The 18,009-nt window shown below is 41.7% G+C and overlaps 1 protein-coding gene across 2 annotated transcripts in view; it reads left to right on the top strand.

The window, feature by feature from the left end:
* The window catches only part of LOC110964091 (pleckstrin homology domain-containing family G member 1), a 49,440-nt gene that overhangs the window by 14,538 nt on the left and 16,893 nt on the right, over positions 1 to 18,009 (top strand). For both annotated transcript variants that reach the window (XM_022212702.2, XM_051960748.1), the window contains exons 2-4: positions 7,838 to 8,397; positions 14,250 to 14,350; positions 16,377 to 16,446. In XM_022212702.2, coding sequence (XP_022068394.2) covers positions 7,987 to 8,397; positions 14,250 to 14,350; positions 16,377 to 16,446 — 582 coding nt within the window. In that variant the 5' untranslated portion in view covers positions 7,838 to 7,986. The remainder of the gene's footprint in view (positions 1 to 7,837; positions 8,398 to 14,249; positions 14,351 to 16,376; positions 16,447 to 18,009) is intronic.

The following is an 18,009-nucleotide window of genomic DNA, read 5'->3' as shown; positions in this document are numbered from 1 at the left end:
CTTTCTTGGCACTGTTTCTCTTTCAGTAGATTTAAGTATTGTAATACTGGACACAGTTAATAGGAGAGCTTCCTTCATACTCTTTGGTTCTCTCGATTTTCTCAAAAGTCATCATTATTAAGAGAGTTTTATTTGATTCACCAGTCAGTCTTTGCTGCAGCCCTTCCCTGTGAGCTTTGATTGAAAGAATGAGATTGTGGATACAAGGAGCTGAAATTCTTCTCCATATGGTGTCTGGGCTCAAACTTCAGACCAGGTGAGGAGCTCAGACATTCAGAGGGAACTCAAAGTAGAGTCGCAGCTCCTTTGTGTCGAAAAGAACCAGTTAAGGTAGTTTGAGCATTTGATTATAATCCCTATTGCATGCCTTCTTTTGGAGGTTTTCTGCATGTCCAACTCCGAGGAGATCCTGGGATAGATCCAGACCTCACTGTGTTTCATTCATCCTGGGAACATCGTGAGATTTTTTGAAGTCTATATAAATATACCAAAAAAAGAAAGCCACTTTATACTTTCTGCAGCTTCACTGTTGTCATCTGTTAAATCTTTGTTGACCACTGCCAAACATCCCAAAATTAGTAGTCCTGCAGACTGCACTGTACATACATGTGCATGCAGATGCCCAGTGTTGGATAAATAGAACTGCATGAACTTTCTGCCTTTTATTGGTCACTCCTTTCCTGTTTCTCCTCCCCTGAAACCTCTCTTGCACGACACAGTCCTTCTCATCACTCTGTGCGAAAACACAACACAAAGTTCAGCCAAGTCTAGCCAAACCAAGTGGGTATTTTCCAAAGTTATGGCCTTTCCAGTCCGAAATCCCCTCTTTGTTATTCCTTGGACTGTGTTTTATTACTGAGGGATCCTCCCTGGAAGTCGCGTGTCTGCTTCGGTGCTCAAACCACCACAGATCGTCAGTTTATTACAGCTGTTTAAACCCAAGGAATAGGGACGTTGGTCAACTCAAAATATACACCAGGAATTGTATGCAGCTGTTCCTTATCCAATATCTGCATATGACGTCAAACTTTGAACATGTTTACGGTTTAATGTCTTCATGTGTCCATCGCAAAGCACTCACTGGGCTGTTTGAGCTCCTTGTGAGGATCGTCGGGGCTGTAAAGAGACGAGGGTGCTCACAGCTGTTTGCTGACCACTCCAGAGCAAAGAGCACTTCAGGTGACCATAAAGTGCGCGACTGAAGTGGACCAGCTAAGTGCAGCATGAGTCGTTAAACCTGGCTGGACTGGTAGTGAGGCTTGTCCAATTGACGGAGCTGCTTCAGCGGAGCAAAACCATCAGTTGTAGCAGGTCGTCATGCACATGTCAGATGTCGGTGTGTGCTTGTTTGACAGCCAACTCACCATGCAGATACTCTAAATGATCTGATTGCACATTAATACAGTGTTTTATTGGTCAATTCAATGTCATTTGATTCTCTATTTAATGGTTTTTTTTAAAAATATATTTGCAAATTCATTAGAATCACTAGGAAAGTTCAAGTGACTTTTGCTTTTAGGACTCGGGAAGATATTGAAAAAGGTACATTTTTTGTTCATTTCACCAAAAAACTGACCATTGCATCCGTTTATTTGCTTTTATTTGCATCACAGAGTGCATTTTTTCCATTATGACTAGAGACACTTCATTTTCTGAGGAATTATGTGACACAACATTGTTTGGAACTTTATGTTTCTATGCATCAAAAAGTTTCCTATCCCTGTTTACTGTAATGAAGTTGTATCTATCACTGAAAATGCTTCCAGAAATTAAAAGTGAAGAAAATAAATCTGATAATTTTGCACCAGAGCCTTTAAGAGTGTTGGAAGGGCTCCAGACAGTTCAGTTTCTTCTCGCTTATCCAATTTAGAAGCATTTTAATCCATAAAGTGAATCAGAAGAGTTGTGTTTACTTAGGAATAACCACTACACTCTCCTGAAGACTAAAACACAACATGTGACTCACAGTATTTTGCCTGTGTTTTTTTTTCTTTTCCTTTCCTCTCTGTGTTTATTGTCTGCAGTCTTTGCTCTGGTTCTTTCTGGTTGTCGCTGTTTGCCTTCCAGACAGACCTGATGTTCAACATATTAAACTTAGCCTGAGACTACAGCGCCCAGGCTCTTTGTCTTTTTTGAATTAAATGAAAGCCAGAGATTGAAGCCAGGTTGCTCAGGCACTCAGTGATTCACCCTCTCTCTCTCTCTCTGGCAAGAAAACCAGCCGTCGCACACCATCCTAATCCTCACATGCTCAGAAACACAACACACACACACACACACACACACATACAGAGGAGAAACAGTCCCAACCTGCATGCTTAGGACCATAATTAGAGATCATTTACACGGATCAAGTTGAACATAATCTGGACAGGAGGTAACTAAAGCCCGGCCATCTCTGCTCTCGGCGTGTGTGTGTGTGTGTGTGTGTGTGTGTGTGTGTGTGTGTGTGTGTGTGTGTGTGTGTGTGTGTGTGTGTGTGTGTGTTCTTGTACTTGCTACATGGTGAGGACCATTTTCTGCATTTAACTATCAAAGTGAGGACATTTTTACAAAGTGAGGACATTTTGGCCGGTCCTCACTTTGAAACAGCCATGTTTGAGGGTGAAGACTTGTTTTTAGAGAACAGGTATGAATTGAGGTTTGGTTAGGGTTAGGGTAAGGATTAAGTTTAGGCAATCAGTTGTGATGGTTAAGGTTAGGGTAAGGCTCTAGGAAATGCATTACGCCTATGGATGTCCTCACTAAGATAGAAGTACAAACATGTGTGTGTGTGTGTGTGTGTGTGTGTGTGTGTGTGTGTGTGTGTGTGTGTGTGTGTGTGTGTGTTGAGGTGGGTGTCGGTGTGTGTTAGAAAAGATCCAGTTCACCCAGGAAACGGACAGGGTGTGCCCCAAACATGAAGGTGGAAGGTGGGAAGGAGGGGTTGGGCAAACACAAGATGGGGCAATCTCTCTGTGATGTTTGGGTTTCACTGCAAGCAGGGCTCCTCTGTGTTTGCTCTGCTTGGATGTTTGTGTGTGTGTGGGCTGCACGTGTGTGCACATTCGTATCTCGCCGCACAAGCTGGTGCGAGGACCATTAAGTTATTAGCTTGGTTAGTGTTATCTTGGCAGCGATAAACCTAATGCATTTTGTGTATAACACGCACACACACAATAGATTAACATACATTACCTGCTGCGATAAGGAAGGATGGATCATAGATTTGTCAAAGAGAATAGTCAGTTACCTATTAATGTGTAATATAACTCAACTCATTGTGCATTGTGTAACTTGAAAGCGGTGTGTGTTGCTTATCGAAAAGCCAAGGCTGTTGGTTTCTGTGCGTATTGTTTTTGCCCAGCGGATTCTTTCTCATCTCTGATCCTTAATTGTTAAAAAGTGGGTCAGGCCCGGTGGTGCAAACATTTGGACGGACATAGACGCTCGGTGAATCGGCCCCAAACTTGTCTGAGGAAAATACAGTTTCATGCCACTTCAGTTTTTGGACGCTCCATTTCCTTCCTGCTTTTCTTGGCAGCGCAGCGAAGCAAAATTAAAAGTAGAGAAAGCTGTGATTCAGCACATCAGACTCTGGGTTTCAAAACAGTCGAGGCTCCTTGTGAGAAGTAGTCCAACAGGGAGTTAGAGTGAATGTTCTTCTGAAAAACATAACTCAATAAAGACAGATGAACCAGAGGGCTGGCAGCTATCACTGTATTGTAGGTGGTTTGGGGATTTAAAGCTCCTCTGAATACTATTTTTACATTAAGAATGGATGAGATGACTGTATGTAATGTGAGACACTTTGATAACCTGACTGTGTGCTGCAAGAACATCAACAAATAGCAGACAGCTGCTGAAGAAAATCTGGCAAAAGATCCAGATGTTATTTTCCCGGATGCTACTAGAGGCCAGAGGAGATCTAGAAGGCTGTCTTTAAGTACAGTCATATTCTTTGGCAATACTGTTTATTCCACCAAACCTGAGTTTTTACATAATCAAATTATCAGATGTATTCAAATTCATAGTCATTCCACTAGATTAGCAGGTGATGGTCAAATTACATTACCATGTCCAAAATCCAATGCTTTGAAAAAGGCAGTTATTTATCGTGCCATCAAACTTTGGAATAGCTGCCCCCTCCACATACGACAATCTAACAGCAAGGCCTCATTCAAATACCATCTTAGAATGCACTACTTGGCAGCTGAGCAGTAATCTAGTTTGACAAGTATAATGTCCTATTTCTGTGTTGTTTCTTGTTCTGTTTGTTCCTGTTGTCTGAATGATTGGTCTAACGTCTACTTGTCACCGTAAACATGATGTACATCAAATGTGTATTTTGATAGATGTGATCTAGACGCATGATCTTTTCATGTAAGGTTGTTTTTTAGGACCCCAGGAAGACTAGCTGGTGCCATTGGCATCAGCTAATGGGGATCCTTTTTAAATTAAATTAAATTAAATACTGGACTTTCGGGAACAGTTTGGTATTTTGGCCAATACATGTATTTTCTTGATGAGAATTAAATGAAAAGAAAGAAAGCAAGGAACAGGGACTGAATTAAATTCCAGAGCAATTATATTACCTCTTAAAAGCCTCCTGCTCAGTGATAGTACTTCTCAAAAGTAAAAGACTTTAGGCGGTGACGTTTCCTGATTGAGACCTTCCCGCATTTTGTTTCAGCTGACATTTTTAAAAGTCTGTGACTGGCTAATATAGCTTTTTTTTTTTTGTTCTGTGGGCTTTGACACATTACCATGGAGTTCCAGACAAATAACACACAAAACAACAAAGTCACACAAAATGACTAAAACTATCTGTTGCTTTTTCATACGTTGAGAGGCTAATTAGACGACCATAGACGGAGAAAAGATATTTAGTTATTGTTGCTTTGTGCAGAAACGTGGGCTTAACTCCCCAGAAAACACCAGATTTTTTCATTTTTATTTGAATACAAAATAATCAAACAAGGTACAAGGTGTTAACTAGTGAGTCTTGCAGGTATCTGGTTTGAAAGATTATCTTTTTGAGACATTTTTGCCCCTTTTTTTAATCTGTGGTGATGTGACGGACAATAAAATGGCATGTAGTTTGCACAGTCAGGAATTGAACCAAGGACTCACTGCTAAGGACATTTGTACCCGTGTGACATCCACGATGACTGCTGGGGTATCGGTCGCCCCATGGTTTGCGTATTTTTAGCAAGGCTAGCTTTATCCTTGTCTCTAGGTCTTTATGACAAGTAAACATCTTCTAGGACTTGCATTGAACTCAACACAATGACCTGAACTTTTTATTTAACTTATGATAACAAAGTTAATAAGTATTTCCAAAAATTATAAACTAGCTCTTTAATTTTTGAACTTTAGTGGTGGTGATTTATATTTGTTACCTTTGAGAAGCCAAGCTAACTGTTCGCTTCTACTTATATCTTCCTGCTTAATAACCTTCAGATTCAACTCATTCCACCGACACGAGGATGGTGCAAATAATTGTGTAGATATTTGAATCATTTGTTTGTGCCCCAGGTGGCCCAAAATCTGAGCTGTGACCCAGAGGAGCAACATGCAGGTTCAGTTTCTTAACCTGGTATCGGTGTTGTTGCCGTTGCCAAAATTCAACCTGTTATCTCCTCCTCAGAGACGGCCACTAAAGCGCTCTCACGGTAGCAAAAATACCTCCAAGGTGCCTATTTGAAAGGTGAGCGAGCGGGTATGTACCTGGATTCTTTGAGCTTGTTCTCAGCTTCACGTTTCATGTTTTTGAACCTGAACCTGTGATCTGTGGAGCTTTGAAGTGAGACAGGTTTAGGCTGAGCTGGCTGCTGCTGCTGGCAGCGAGAAAGCCACGCCGTCCTACAGGAGCGCTGGATATCAGTGTTGCCACAACATGGCAGCTGCCGGTTCACTGGTGTTTCTGGCTTTGATGATAAAGGCTGGTGTCAAACTCCCACTGGGCTGGTATGAGGCTCTCTCATGTTGTCCGTCCGGTGCTTCATCGCTGTTTGCTCTCCAATCAAAGCCGCTCTGTGTGGCAAGACTTTGGAAAATGTCGAGGGAAACTTGGAAGGCTTCTGTCTGATACGCTGCATGTGTGGTTTTACTTCAGCTGACCTGACTGTGGGGCCTCTGAGGCTGGTAATCGTAGCTTCACAAGTCTCTCCACATATGCAAAAGGGTGAGCCAGTTTGGCATCGGTTGGACGCCAAGCAGACTCCTGTAGGTGCACAAACACACAACCTGTCCTCTGTGGACATAGGGCTTTCATTCATAACCCGTGTGCGGTGCTCTCAGCGTTACACTCTTAATTTTGTCGTTGAACTGAATCTCTGCAAAATATCCACACATGCACAACACAGATTCATCATTTACATGAATAAATTCAAGTTTTTGCTTCTTGGAGTTGTGCCTTTTTTTCTCACAAGGTGTAGGGTTTGCTGCCGTTGCTTTGTGGAGAGTTAAGGACAGATCTGTGAGAGTCAGTGGTCCTCTTATGTCGGGAGGTCAGTCAGACTGTGGTCAGCAGGAATGTCAAGAATTGCGATGCTGAACAGACAGAGACTGTAAGAACATGAACGTGGTATTGTATAAGTGTTAGAAATTACACACAGGGAGGCTTTTTAGCAGCCAGTTTGAGAGAGTGAAGCTGGGGGTCAGTGAGTGTCTGATGTGTGAATTTAATTTGAATTGTAACGGCTGTGTGTGACTTTTCTGCATCAGTAAATCAGTTTGACATTAGTGTGAGAGGTTTGTAAGTAGGATGAGCAAATTGGATTGAATACATTGCATGAAACTTGTTAAGCAGGTACAGATTAGAGAACATCCTAACTTATATACTTAGCTTGTAGTAATTCTGCTACCGCACTACTACTGATTTACTTGGATATTTCTAAGATGAGGTCTTTTCTCTTCTTTTTTTATGTTTTCCTGGTGCAACTTTTGATTTACTTTTCAAAATAAAGCATTTAAGAATTAGACGGTGTTGCATTGTAAAGACTTTGAAGTTCTCAGAGAATAACTGTGGGCTCGTGGGCACTATAATTCTACACTTTGGGCTAAATTTCATGCATTTCGTTTCACATCATGAAGAAATACAAAAATGGGAAAGAAGGTCATGTTCTTCAAGTCCAAAGAAACCCTAGATTTTTAGAGGGTTCTTCCAAAGTTTGATAGCGAAAAAAAACAACAAGTTGCGACATCACTGTGATAGACATCCGTAATGTGTGTCCTGTATTCCACCTCTTATTTAGAAATTATCACAGGAGTTGTGTTGACTTGTATAGAGAAGCTGATTTGACAACCATATATTTAAAAATGAAACAGACAGAGCATTTGTTTGGGAAGCAGCCAATCAACAATAACAGTTAAAAAGCATGACAACACACAGCTTGCATGTTGCTACAGATTTGTTAAACCAGAAGATGAAGCACAAACGAGGAAGTCCATTTTTAAACTGTATTAGCCATAATGACAGAATGCAGCAGTTTATGTCGCATGTGCCAAGATTGTACGACTCTGGAAGGGATTTCTCTCTGTCATCTCAGTGCTTCCAAAGTAAACAGCAATGGAGCCCAGTATTACAGGGTAATTTCTATATGCCATTCCACTATTAGCCGCATCGTTCTGGCAAAACCACTGACAACCACTGCAGCAGAACTTGAGCCATGTTTTTGCTAGACTCCATGGAGCCCTCAGCAGCCTTCCAAACCAGAGGCTTCATAGTAATAAATGAGGAAATTACTGTGTTTGTCTAATACAATTGTGGCCCTTAAAACCAGCAACTAGACTTCTGACCTTGAAATGAAATGGATTAATGATTTTTTTTTTTTCCTTTTTTAACTCTCTCTAGACGATTACAGCTACCTGCCTGATGTGCTGCCTCCTCTTCCTGAAGTCCCGGACTCTGGCTCGGTCCTGAGCTCCGTTGACATCTCAGCCCGCTGCCTCCGCAACCCGGCCTTCCGCCACGCTTCCTCGCGCTACTGCTCCGCCCTCAGCATGGACTCATCACCGGACAGTGCCGAGAGGCCCATCAGCTACAGCTCCACCTCCTCCTCGGCCTCCTCCCGGGACAGTCACTGCTCGCTGGGGAGCCGCTCCACTCTGGTCGCCGCCCCTCACTGTAACCCCGTCACCTCCAACAGGGACTCTGGGGCGATCCGGTTGGAGCTGGTCCCCGCCAGGCAGCTGGGGTGTGGAGAGGAAGACGACAGGAATGATGGAGGGATGGACACGGGGAGTGGGAAAGGGAGACAGACTGCGACTGAGCATTCAGAACCAGAGCTGAGCCCAGAGGGGGGAGATCGGACCAGTCAGGTGCAGGGACCCATAACGTATGTGGACCGAGTGGTGCAGGAAATACTGGACACAGAGAGAACCTACGTTCAGGACCTGCGCAGCATTGTAGAGGTAAGAAGAAGAATCCATAATAATGTAATGTTGTGACTGAACACAGCATGTGGAGGAAATTAGGAGCTGAAGGATCCTACATGTGGGCAGAACCTCAGACATATATTAGCACTTTTGGCAGAGCATCAAATACAGCGAGAGGTCTTGAAGAGATTTACTCTTCTGCAGCTACAACTGTGTGATCGTCTCAGTTTTCATACAGGACGTGTGTGTAAAAGAAGAATGTGTCAAGATACATAATCCTCATTACAGAAGTATAAGCAGGAAAATACACCTGTAGTATCAAATGTTAAAGTACTCGTTCTGCAGATGTTATTACAGATGACACTCGTCGATTATGCATCAGTGTTTGAGGACCATTTTACTGTTATAGCCGCTAAAGGTGGAGCCAGTTTTAGCTACGTTATATGCAGCTGGTTTAGTCCAGTGTTTCCAGTCTGAGGGCCACAGGATAAATCTGAAGATTCCTGAGATGATTGTTGGCTTTTCTTGACTGTTTTTGTGAGACATTGGATAACCTTAGCCCCATTTGTTTTTGACAAGAAAGAGATGTTTTTTCTTGTGTACTCTTAAAACATCTGTACCAAAACTCTGATATTTCAGCAGCTGGTGCACAAAAAAGACTGAAGGACTGACAAAAATGTGGCAATGTTGTGCTAATTATCCATTCTTCTCAATGTTAACCACTAAAAAAATTAAAAAAAACTAATACTGTAATTCCCTCTGAAATAGTAGGGAAGTAATTATTCAAGTAAAGTACCAGCACTTAAGAACTGCATTTCAAACTAGAGTTAATGTTGAGATTGTCTGTATGCATTACCAGTTGTATATGACCACATGGTTCGCTTTGGTTGTTTTTCTGTTTTTGAATGATTTTTAGAAGCACAAAGATACCAAATTTTTCTGTATACTTCAAAAATAATTGATTTTCTATCAAAAATCCCATCACCCCCAGGTTAGGAGTCAGTGTTTTAGACCAATAAATTGAGGTTGTGACTGAAGTAGGTGCATATGGAACTTTAAACCTCTCTGATGTCTTATCTTTCACAGACTAAACAGCATTTCAATTCAGTGATATCTATATAGCACAAATTCACAGCACAAGTCAACCTAACGTCAACACCTTATAGTATTATATTCCAAAGAGAAATCTGATGATTCCCTGTGAGCATACTCCTGACAACAGTAGGAAGAGAAAACTCACTCTTTAAGAAACCTTTTGCAGAACCATTCTCGGTCAGGGCAACTATCTTCCTCGACTGGTCGGGGTCAGGGAGGAGATAAAAGATGCAGTGAAATAACAAACAAGAGAGCAATAAATACTAGTGAAGTTGATGAACCCTGGATCTACAGATCAGAAACATGCAGCTCAGGAACATTTAAATCAAATGCTCATGTGTAAAATGTTTCCCAGCTGACTCGGAACATCATTAAATGTGTGTCAGTCCAGCAACCGCCTGGCCTTGATCTTTTCAAGAGGCTTTATATCAGCAGATAACGCACAACCTTTAGGTCAGGTGTGGTTTTCTCACATGTGACGTTGTCTGCTGGGAACCATTCACACAATAAAGTCACCTGTGCTTGCAGGCGGAGTTTGGCTGAGATACACGACACCGGTGCCTTTGTGCTGCGTGCACACACACTCAAGCAAACGCACTGTTTTTTGCAAGGTTGACTTTGAACTGCGAGGACACACATTGCCTCCAGTCATGGCTTTGGTGGCTTTGTTAAAGAGTGGGTGTAGTGGTTTGTGTCAACGGTTGCTTTCCTTTCTTTCCCCCTCCTCTTTGTTGCCCTATTCATCTCTTTTTGGCTCTCTATGAAATTTAATGTGCTAAAAATGCACGAGATGCATGTGCCGTGTGTTGTACGTCTGCTTCCTGCAGTTTCATTTAAATTGACAGTGGTGTAAAATGACAAAGACGTTTGCGTGGAGACTTGTGCATTTGCATGTCCTGAAGCTTTGTCCACTTTTTGCCACACCTTCCTTCTTACCAGAGTTCCCTCCCCCACTTTGAACTATCGGTTCATGTGCCAACACGTGTGTATTTCTGTCTGTTATTTTTCAAAACATTCATATGGAAAATGGCTGCAGTAAACTCATATTCCCAGCAGATGTGATGAGCAGGAGGGAAAGGTCTTTGTTAGGAGGTTTTGGCTTGTCACCCCTGATCGATGTCCCTCCCTCCCCCTCCTCCTTGGTTGCCTCCTTCCATCATTGCACAGAGGTGAGGAAGCAGGATAGAGAGAGCAAAGTAGGAAGAGGGATTTAGGTTTGAGATAACAATGTCCAAAGTAGGTTAGGAAAACACTGAACAGAGCTCAGGAGCTGCACTTAATAACCCTTCTACTGCTTCTGCAGACCACCTATTGCCATTAGTGGATCAGACCACCCAGCCCTGGGACACTTATATGGCAAGACAGCTAATTCTTCACCAGCACTTTGGAGCAGACATGTGCATTTAGCCTTTCCTCACCCTTTTGATGACAGTTCCAGTGAGTGCATCAAGGATGGATTGCACTGATTGTATCTGGATGAATACGGCTTTGAACATGACAAGTTGGCCGTAGTGGAGAGAAAACTACAGCATCAAGCCATCTATTATCAGCACCGTCCTGTGTGAGCTGCCCTGTTTCAATAATCCCTTTACCCGATGCTGCTTGCAGTGAGTGGAAGAGGGTGTGACAGCCTCAGTACAAATATTTACCCAGACTCCCCTGGGCTCACCTGTGTTTCATCTGTCAGCAGCCGTGTTGGGGTGTTTTCTCATTTCTTTGCAGAGTGTTTTCTTCCTAAATGCTGCACATGTGCTGTTAAATTGGTGAAGATGCTCTCTTAGTTTGCTTCTCTTTTGTCAATTTGCCTGTGTTTTCAGTACGCTGAGCTCTCGGGGCCACCGTACTTTTCCGTGCGTGAACACTGTTTGGTGTTTGTTGGTTCTGCATGGCCGCCCCTCCTTGGCTCGATCAGTGTGTGTAATGAGCCCAATCCGTCTTTCATAAACAATGTCAAAGAGAAAGCTCTGATCTCGCTTCCCCGTCTCCTCCTTCCGCTCTCAGAGCTGGAACGCATGGCCAGTCCATTTGAAGTGAGTCGGGAGTTTGGAAATAATCTGGAAACATCACTTGACCGTGCAGAAATTCTCTAGTATAGAGATTTGATTGTTTGCGCTCAGCATTGTCAGGAGGAAAAGCTTCCTGCTGCGAGCCGGATTGAGGGCGTGTAGGAAAGGAGTGTGTGTGCTTGAAGACGTTAATGGTTAACACAAGAAAGTATCAAGTTTGTACATGTTGTCTGATGCTGTGCGGAGAGAGAAGCTTCAGGTGTGTGTGCTGATCTGAAGGCTGCCCATTGTTGGGCTTAGTCAGGCTTCGGCTGAGTGCGATGAGTGAACTGGTCATGCCAGGTCAGATCTTTGACCTCGTGGCTAATAAAGCATCACCTCACGCATTACTGCCGATAGTCAACAGAATCTAAACATGACCCCCTGAGGTGACCCCCCGACATGACCACTAGCCACTAAGCAGGATTTCCATTCTGTCATTTAAATCCTTGAGCCCAAATGTTGGCTTAAAGCTCTGAAACTCTTTACGTCCAGTTCACTCCATGTTTGAAACACACCGTTCCAAATCATTTTAGCCCTTTTCAGACATAGGATTTGTAACACTGTGGCTTCATCAGTGTGTTAAAGTGATGGTGTTCTGAGAGTCACACTGAAATCACTTCATTTAGACAAAAAACAGAGCCTGATATTTGTTACATATGCAAGCTTGGACATTACATCAAGTAGCACAGGATGTAAAGTAATGTATTAACAAACACAAGACTAAATCCAAATCTGCTGCTTAACAAATGTAGCTGATAAACTGTGACTGATAAGACTGGGCCACTATCCTGACCAATCCTGTCTCCATGTTGGGGATATTTCAGAATTTCATGTAAGCAATGAAGATACTGTTGTTGTTCTACTTGTGTAAATGTGCACAATCTTCTTTGGAGATACTGCAGGTATTTAATAAACTCGGAAGAAAGACTCCTGCAAATGACTGGAGGTACAAAGTCGCTTGGCCTGCCAATCTATAAACGCAACAAAGTTCAGCCTTGTACTGTGTTGAAAAGTGATGCAGAAATGGCACCCTAACCCCTGAGTTCTGACCTTGTAAGATTGCCTTCGTGACTTTTACGGAAAAGTGAGCAGGGTGCTCATTCAGAAATGTAAGCCAACATGTTCAGATGGCCTCAGATTAACGGAAACTTCATGTCTGAAAGGAGCTTTTGTCTGTTTCTCTTTGCATTTCCCTCCCTTTGCCTGATCAAAGAGTGAAGTGGACTGCTCGGTTATTATAACAATTGCAATAATAATGGCTAAAAGCATAAAACTGTAACAGAAACAGAAGACAGGACATTAAGCAAACACACTAAATGGAATCTGGTTTTATGCGCTGAAATGATCAGTTCTGGTGCATGTGAGGGCAACCTAGTACTTTTCTCAGGGCTGTTACGACTTTACTGGGTTTAAAAACCGTTGCCCCTATCAGATACCTGCTAACGGCTTAAGCTTTGGACACGGATGGGTGGAATCATTTGTGTTGTGTATGCGTTCTGTGTTGTTTTTTTGTAACTGTGGTTTGGATTTGACTCAGGTTGGCAGGTTTTCATTGCCTGCAGGAACAGATACTATCAGAGTCATCTGAAGTCATGTGAGAGTGAGACAGACAAGTAGGAGACACTTTATAATGAAGCAGAGAGATAGATACTGTGGCCTTTCCTGTGTGTGTTTTGTACAGTATGGTAATGATTTTATGGTTTTACTAGCTTAAAGATAACACAAAGTTGTCAATCTGTCCGTGTCTCTGCAGAAAGAAGGATAAAGTCATATCAGCTCTCATCACTAACATCAGTGATGGGGACACTGATAAGTTCCACACAGTTAAGTCTTCCTGTTTTTCAAGGTGAAGCCTGTGTTTCTCAGCAAAAATCTAACTTACGATAAACTTCATGACCTGCTTGATGCCCCTAGCGAGCTGTTTACCCCAAACAATAACGCAGGAATAATGCTTTCAGTTGAATAAGTGGATTTAAACAGGTTTTCAAAGTTTATTTTGAATTTTATTTTATCTCACACACTGTTCTGAACTGAGACCTGAAACTGTGCAACCAGAGGTGTGAGTTTTTGGGGGAAGACAGTGTGCATTTACAGCTGGATAGCAGCTGGATGAGGTTGGAGCCTGATCTACCTGAAGCCTCCTGGAGATTTGATCTAGCTGGACTTGCCGTTGGGTGATGATGCTTTAATATTGTGACTCATCAAGTTGTCAGTTTATGGAGAAATCACTAAAAGTAACTTAATTAAAAAGCTTGTCTCTACATGTTCTTTGGTGCTGGGGGATAGCCAAGGATGATATTAAAAGTTCAGCTTCTATTAAGCCTTGGATTAGAGAAATATTTGCTTAACAGGTCAGGTTGTAGGTGGAAGATTGTGGGTTTACCACTGTGATTCTCTGAGTAACTTGTCACTTCCTGACTTTTTCTTTCTTTTCAAAGCCTGATCTGAAAAATCTTCCAGAATTATCAAAATAGAAATCATGCTTGCTTTGTTGCTCTAACTCTTACATAAAAACATGCACTCATTAACATAAAGACTGCTCCCAAAGCTTGACTATGTTTGGACATTTTCAACATGACTCTTTACTCTCCGGCCAAAGCAGCACAAGTAGAACTAGCTGTCCGAGGGAATTTAAAAGCTACAAGGGTAAAGTTGGTCATAGGTTCGCCTGAGACTGGTGCCAATCAAGATGTCAGCCCTCTGTAAGTCCTTCTAAATAACTTTGGTCTCTCTTTCTCTCTGCAGGACTACTTGGAGTGTATCAGCAACAACTCTCGACTGGCCTTGAGCTCTGAGGATAAAGGTTCACTGTTCGGCAACATCCAGGACATCTACCACTTTAACAGGTACAACATGGACACAGAGCGAGACGCTTTGAACACAGACATGAACTCAAGTCTGACTTTGGCTGCGATGAGACTTAACTTACCTGTAACCAGTCAGATGAGACCTCTTATGGCACTTAAAACTTGACTCCTCATCAAGAACCGGTTCCAAAATTTGAATGAGCTTAGACTCCACCATTACTGTATTACAGTAAAGCTGCTGAACTAATCCCCCAGATATTCAAGAAACCAGAAAAGACACCATGGTCAGTGGCTGTACAACATCACTACTTAAATACATAGTAACTCTATTAATTTACATAGTCCAGCGCAATGTAAAAATCTTGCACTGAAACTGATAATTTAAGTAAAAATATGTAAGTATCATCAGAAAATATAGTTTGGTATAAAGATAAAAGTGGCCAATGCAAAAAATGTGTCCTGTGACTATGTCATTAGATTATAATTAGTCATACATTAAAGTAAAAGTGTGATTTTACTATTGTAGTAATTCTAACTATTTGCCCCTCAAAAAAACTGGAGTCGAGAATCACAAAAATACAAATGTTAACCAACTATACGTAAAATAAAGACACTTAAATTTCCTCTTTTGGTTGATTCTTGTATTTTTGGTACCCTGGTGTAGCAAAGAACTATAATAACAGACAGGCTTTATTAGCTTAACACCTGGAATATTCAACTATTAGGCCTCGAAATTTTAATTCAAACCCAGTCTCATTTAAATGGATGCTATTTGTTATCATACCTCCAGTGATCTTACTCTACTGAATGATGAACTTGCCAAATTTTGCCCAAATAAAGATTATTTTAAAGCAAAGTGTTATTGCATTTATTTCAGGCACTTGTGGTAATTTCAATAAATTGTGTTTCAAAATATATCGCACAATAAGATATTGTTGATTGTGACTTATAATTCCCCAAATACTGGCCTAGTTTGACACATTTTCACAAGGATACCTGTATTATGTTGTTAGATTGCAGTCCTACTCAACAGCTCTGCATTAATTATGTAGAGACGAAGCTCACATTGTTTATTTTTTGTTAATATAGTCAGAAATGTGTAAATTCATTTTGTGTCAATAAAATACATTCTGCTGCAACACCACCGCTAACTTGGCATTAAGTCTAGAATGACCTCTCTGTGATGTTATCAGCACAAACTGAACATTATAGGGAGTGGAAGAAGTCTGTAAATCCCACACAACCTTAACAGTTCCACAAGCTGTAAAACTGTGCAGAATACAATAAGTCCAAGAAACAATCTAAACTGTCTATGAGCCGTTTACTTGGTTTGGACCATGAACGACACGAGAACCAAGTTGGACTTACTGCAGAGCGTTTTAAATAATAACCTCTTGCATAAAAATACACCGGCAGACTCTCGTCTCTCTCAGGCTTCACAAACAATGTGCAACAAAAAACTGGGCTGAGCCACCTGTTGACTTCTGGGAAGGGCGTTGTTGCGGCAGTCAGGTGTGTGTGTGTTGTTTGTGAGTGTATATAATCAGTCTCCGTCTGCATTTTTGTCTCCCTCGGCTTCGCTCCAAACTGTGTGTTTGTGGGTGTGACTTCTGTGTCCAGACTAAAATGGCCAGTTGAGCATCAGCCATGGTGGTCTGGAGACACAAACATTCTCTCCCACCTATTCATTTCTCAGCTGCCGCGCACAGACAAGCTAGCCAGTAAAAAGGAAGCATAAAAGCAGTTTAAAGCGGTCGCCATGACCTCATGCTTTGGCCACGAAACAATAACTTCAGCGGCGGCATTTCTGTTTTCCACAGTTTGCACTTACATACACAATTACACACGGGAGCTGGCTGTTTGAATACATGGAAGTTTCTTATTTGTTCAGCATCAAGTGACCCTAGACCCAATTTCTGTACCCAGTCTGACTCTTACTGCTGAAATTCGGCGCAATTGTTTGGAACAATGAATCACAGGAGAGTCATTTACATCTATGTGTCGAGGGAAGATGATTAAGTTGGTCAACGTGTGTTAAAGACTGTGAACTCTGTGTTTGTTTCAGGGACCTTCTTCATCATCTTGAGAAGTGCAACGCAGACCCTGTCGCCATTGCCGAGTGCTTTGTATCCAAGGTAAATCTTCACCTACATGCCTTCCCTCCCTCAATTCCATTTCTTTCCTCTGGCTTTCCTCCACACAGTTGCCCAATATGTCACAAAATACTATAGATTAGAGTATTCTGGGGAAAATGATTCAAATTTCTGAAGCAAAACTTTAAATATATATTGCTAATAATAATAATTCTGTACTTTTTACTTAAAGGTCTCATGTGGTAATGATACATTTTTGTTGTTTTTTGGCTGTTGTTAACTTTGAGGTGTAAAGTAAAAGCTGTTCAGATATTCAGGCGTTTGCTTCTGTCATTACTCAAACCGCCCTACAACTAGATATCCTCCTAGCTTTAGAAATCACTGTAAGTTTCATTGTACGTACCAACCAACTGCAGAACCAATAGTCGTCAAAGTCAAACTTTGCATACTCGTGCCCTCTCACTGCCTGCTGTTTGCAATTAAAATTATTCAGAATGAGAAGCTGCCTCTCAGTTCACCACGTTTATTTATTTAGAGCTACTTGTGCTAACTCTAAATCAGAAGAAAAACACACAAAATGTTCTGTTGTTGGCTACAAGAGTGAACACAAGAGTCTTAATGCACCCCCAGCACCTGAGAAACCAAAGATCCAGTGAATTACTTTTATTGCTGACGGTAATGTCATCACACCAATATGAAATTCCTAAGTGCTACAATTCTGTGCAGCTAATGTGGCTAACATTACAATTAGCTTTGAGAATATGCCCACATGTCAGAATGTGTAAAGCTGAGGGATATTCGGAAACAGTGGAAACTTGAAGACCTGTATGAAAGCAATATACAAAATTGGGTGGGTTTTCACGTCACCTGTTATGCTTAAGTGCAACTTGAACTCAGTCACTGTTTACATCTGTTTACTTCTCTCCTGCTTTCTGTGCTCATATGTGCTGCATTTTAATACAGCCAAATTCCCAATAAGGCTGTTTTTGAAACATTTACACATTTTTTTTGTTCGTATTCAAGAACAGAACAAATACAGACTGAGTTGCAGCTCACTGAGACTCCTTATTAACCAGTAGTTACTTCAGAGCTGTTTTCAATAGACAGCTTTGCACTGCTGAACTACTGTAATGTTACCTAACAAACTCTAAACAATGATAGTGCTGTGAATCTGACCATTTCTTCTATGAAACGCTGGATCAGAGAGAAAGTTTGAAGCAATAGAAAGTCCTGGTCTGACACACTCATCCATTTTGACATTTGGTCAAAATAGATGAGGAGTGTCAGGAGTGTCTTTCCTGAAGAAGCTTAGTGGCATCTAAAGCTACAGACACTGAAACAATTTGTCATGATCATGACAAGAACCAGCAGTTGTACAGTCCTGGTGAAATGAACCGTGTTTGCAGTATTTTTGATCTGAAAAATGTATCGACTCACACTTGGGACATGATGATGAAAACGGGGCACCATATGAGACCTTTAAAAAAGATTTTCAGTCAACTTTCACTTGCAGTGGAGTACTTTAGCATTGTCGTATTGGCTGAAGGTTTATGCTTTTTCCACGTTGTCTGTCTGTCTGACTACACGCACTCTCCTCCTCTGCCT

This window comes from Acanthochromis polyacanthus, chromosome 16 (genome assembly GCF_021347895.1).
Source record: "Acanthochromis polyacanthus isolate Apoly-LR-REF ecotype Palm Island chromosome 16, KAUST_Apoly_ChrSc, whole genome shotgun sequence".
NCBI lineage: Eukaryota > Metazoa > Chordata > Actinopteri > Pomacentridae > Acanthochromis > Acanthochromis polyacanthus.
Note: the sequence above shows the minus strand (reverse complement) of the source record. Positions and strands in the feature narration are given on the sequence as shown.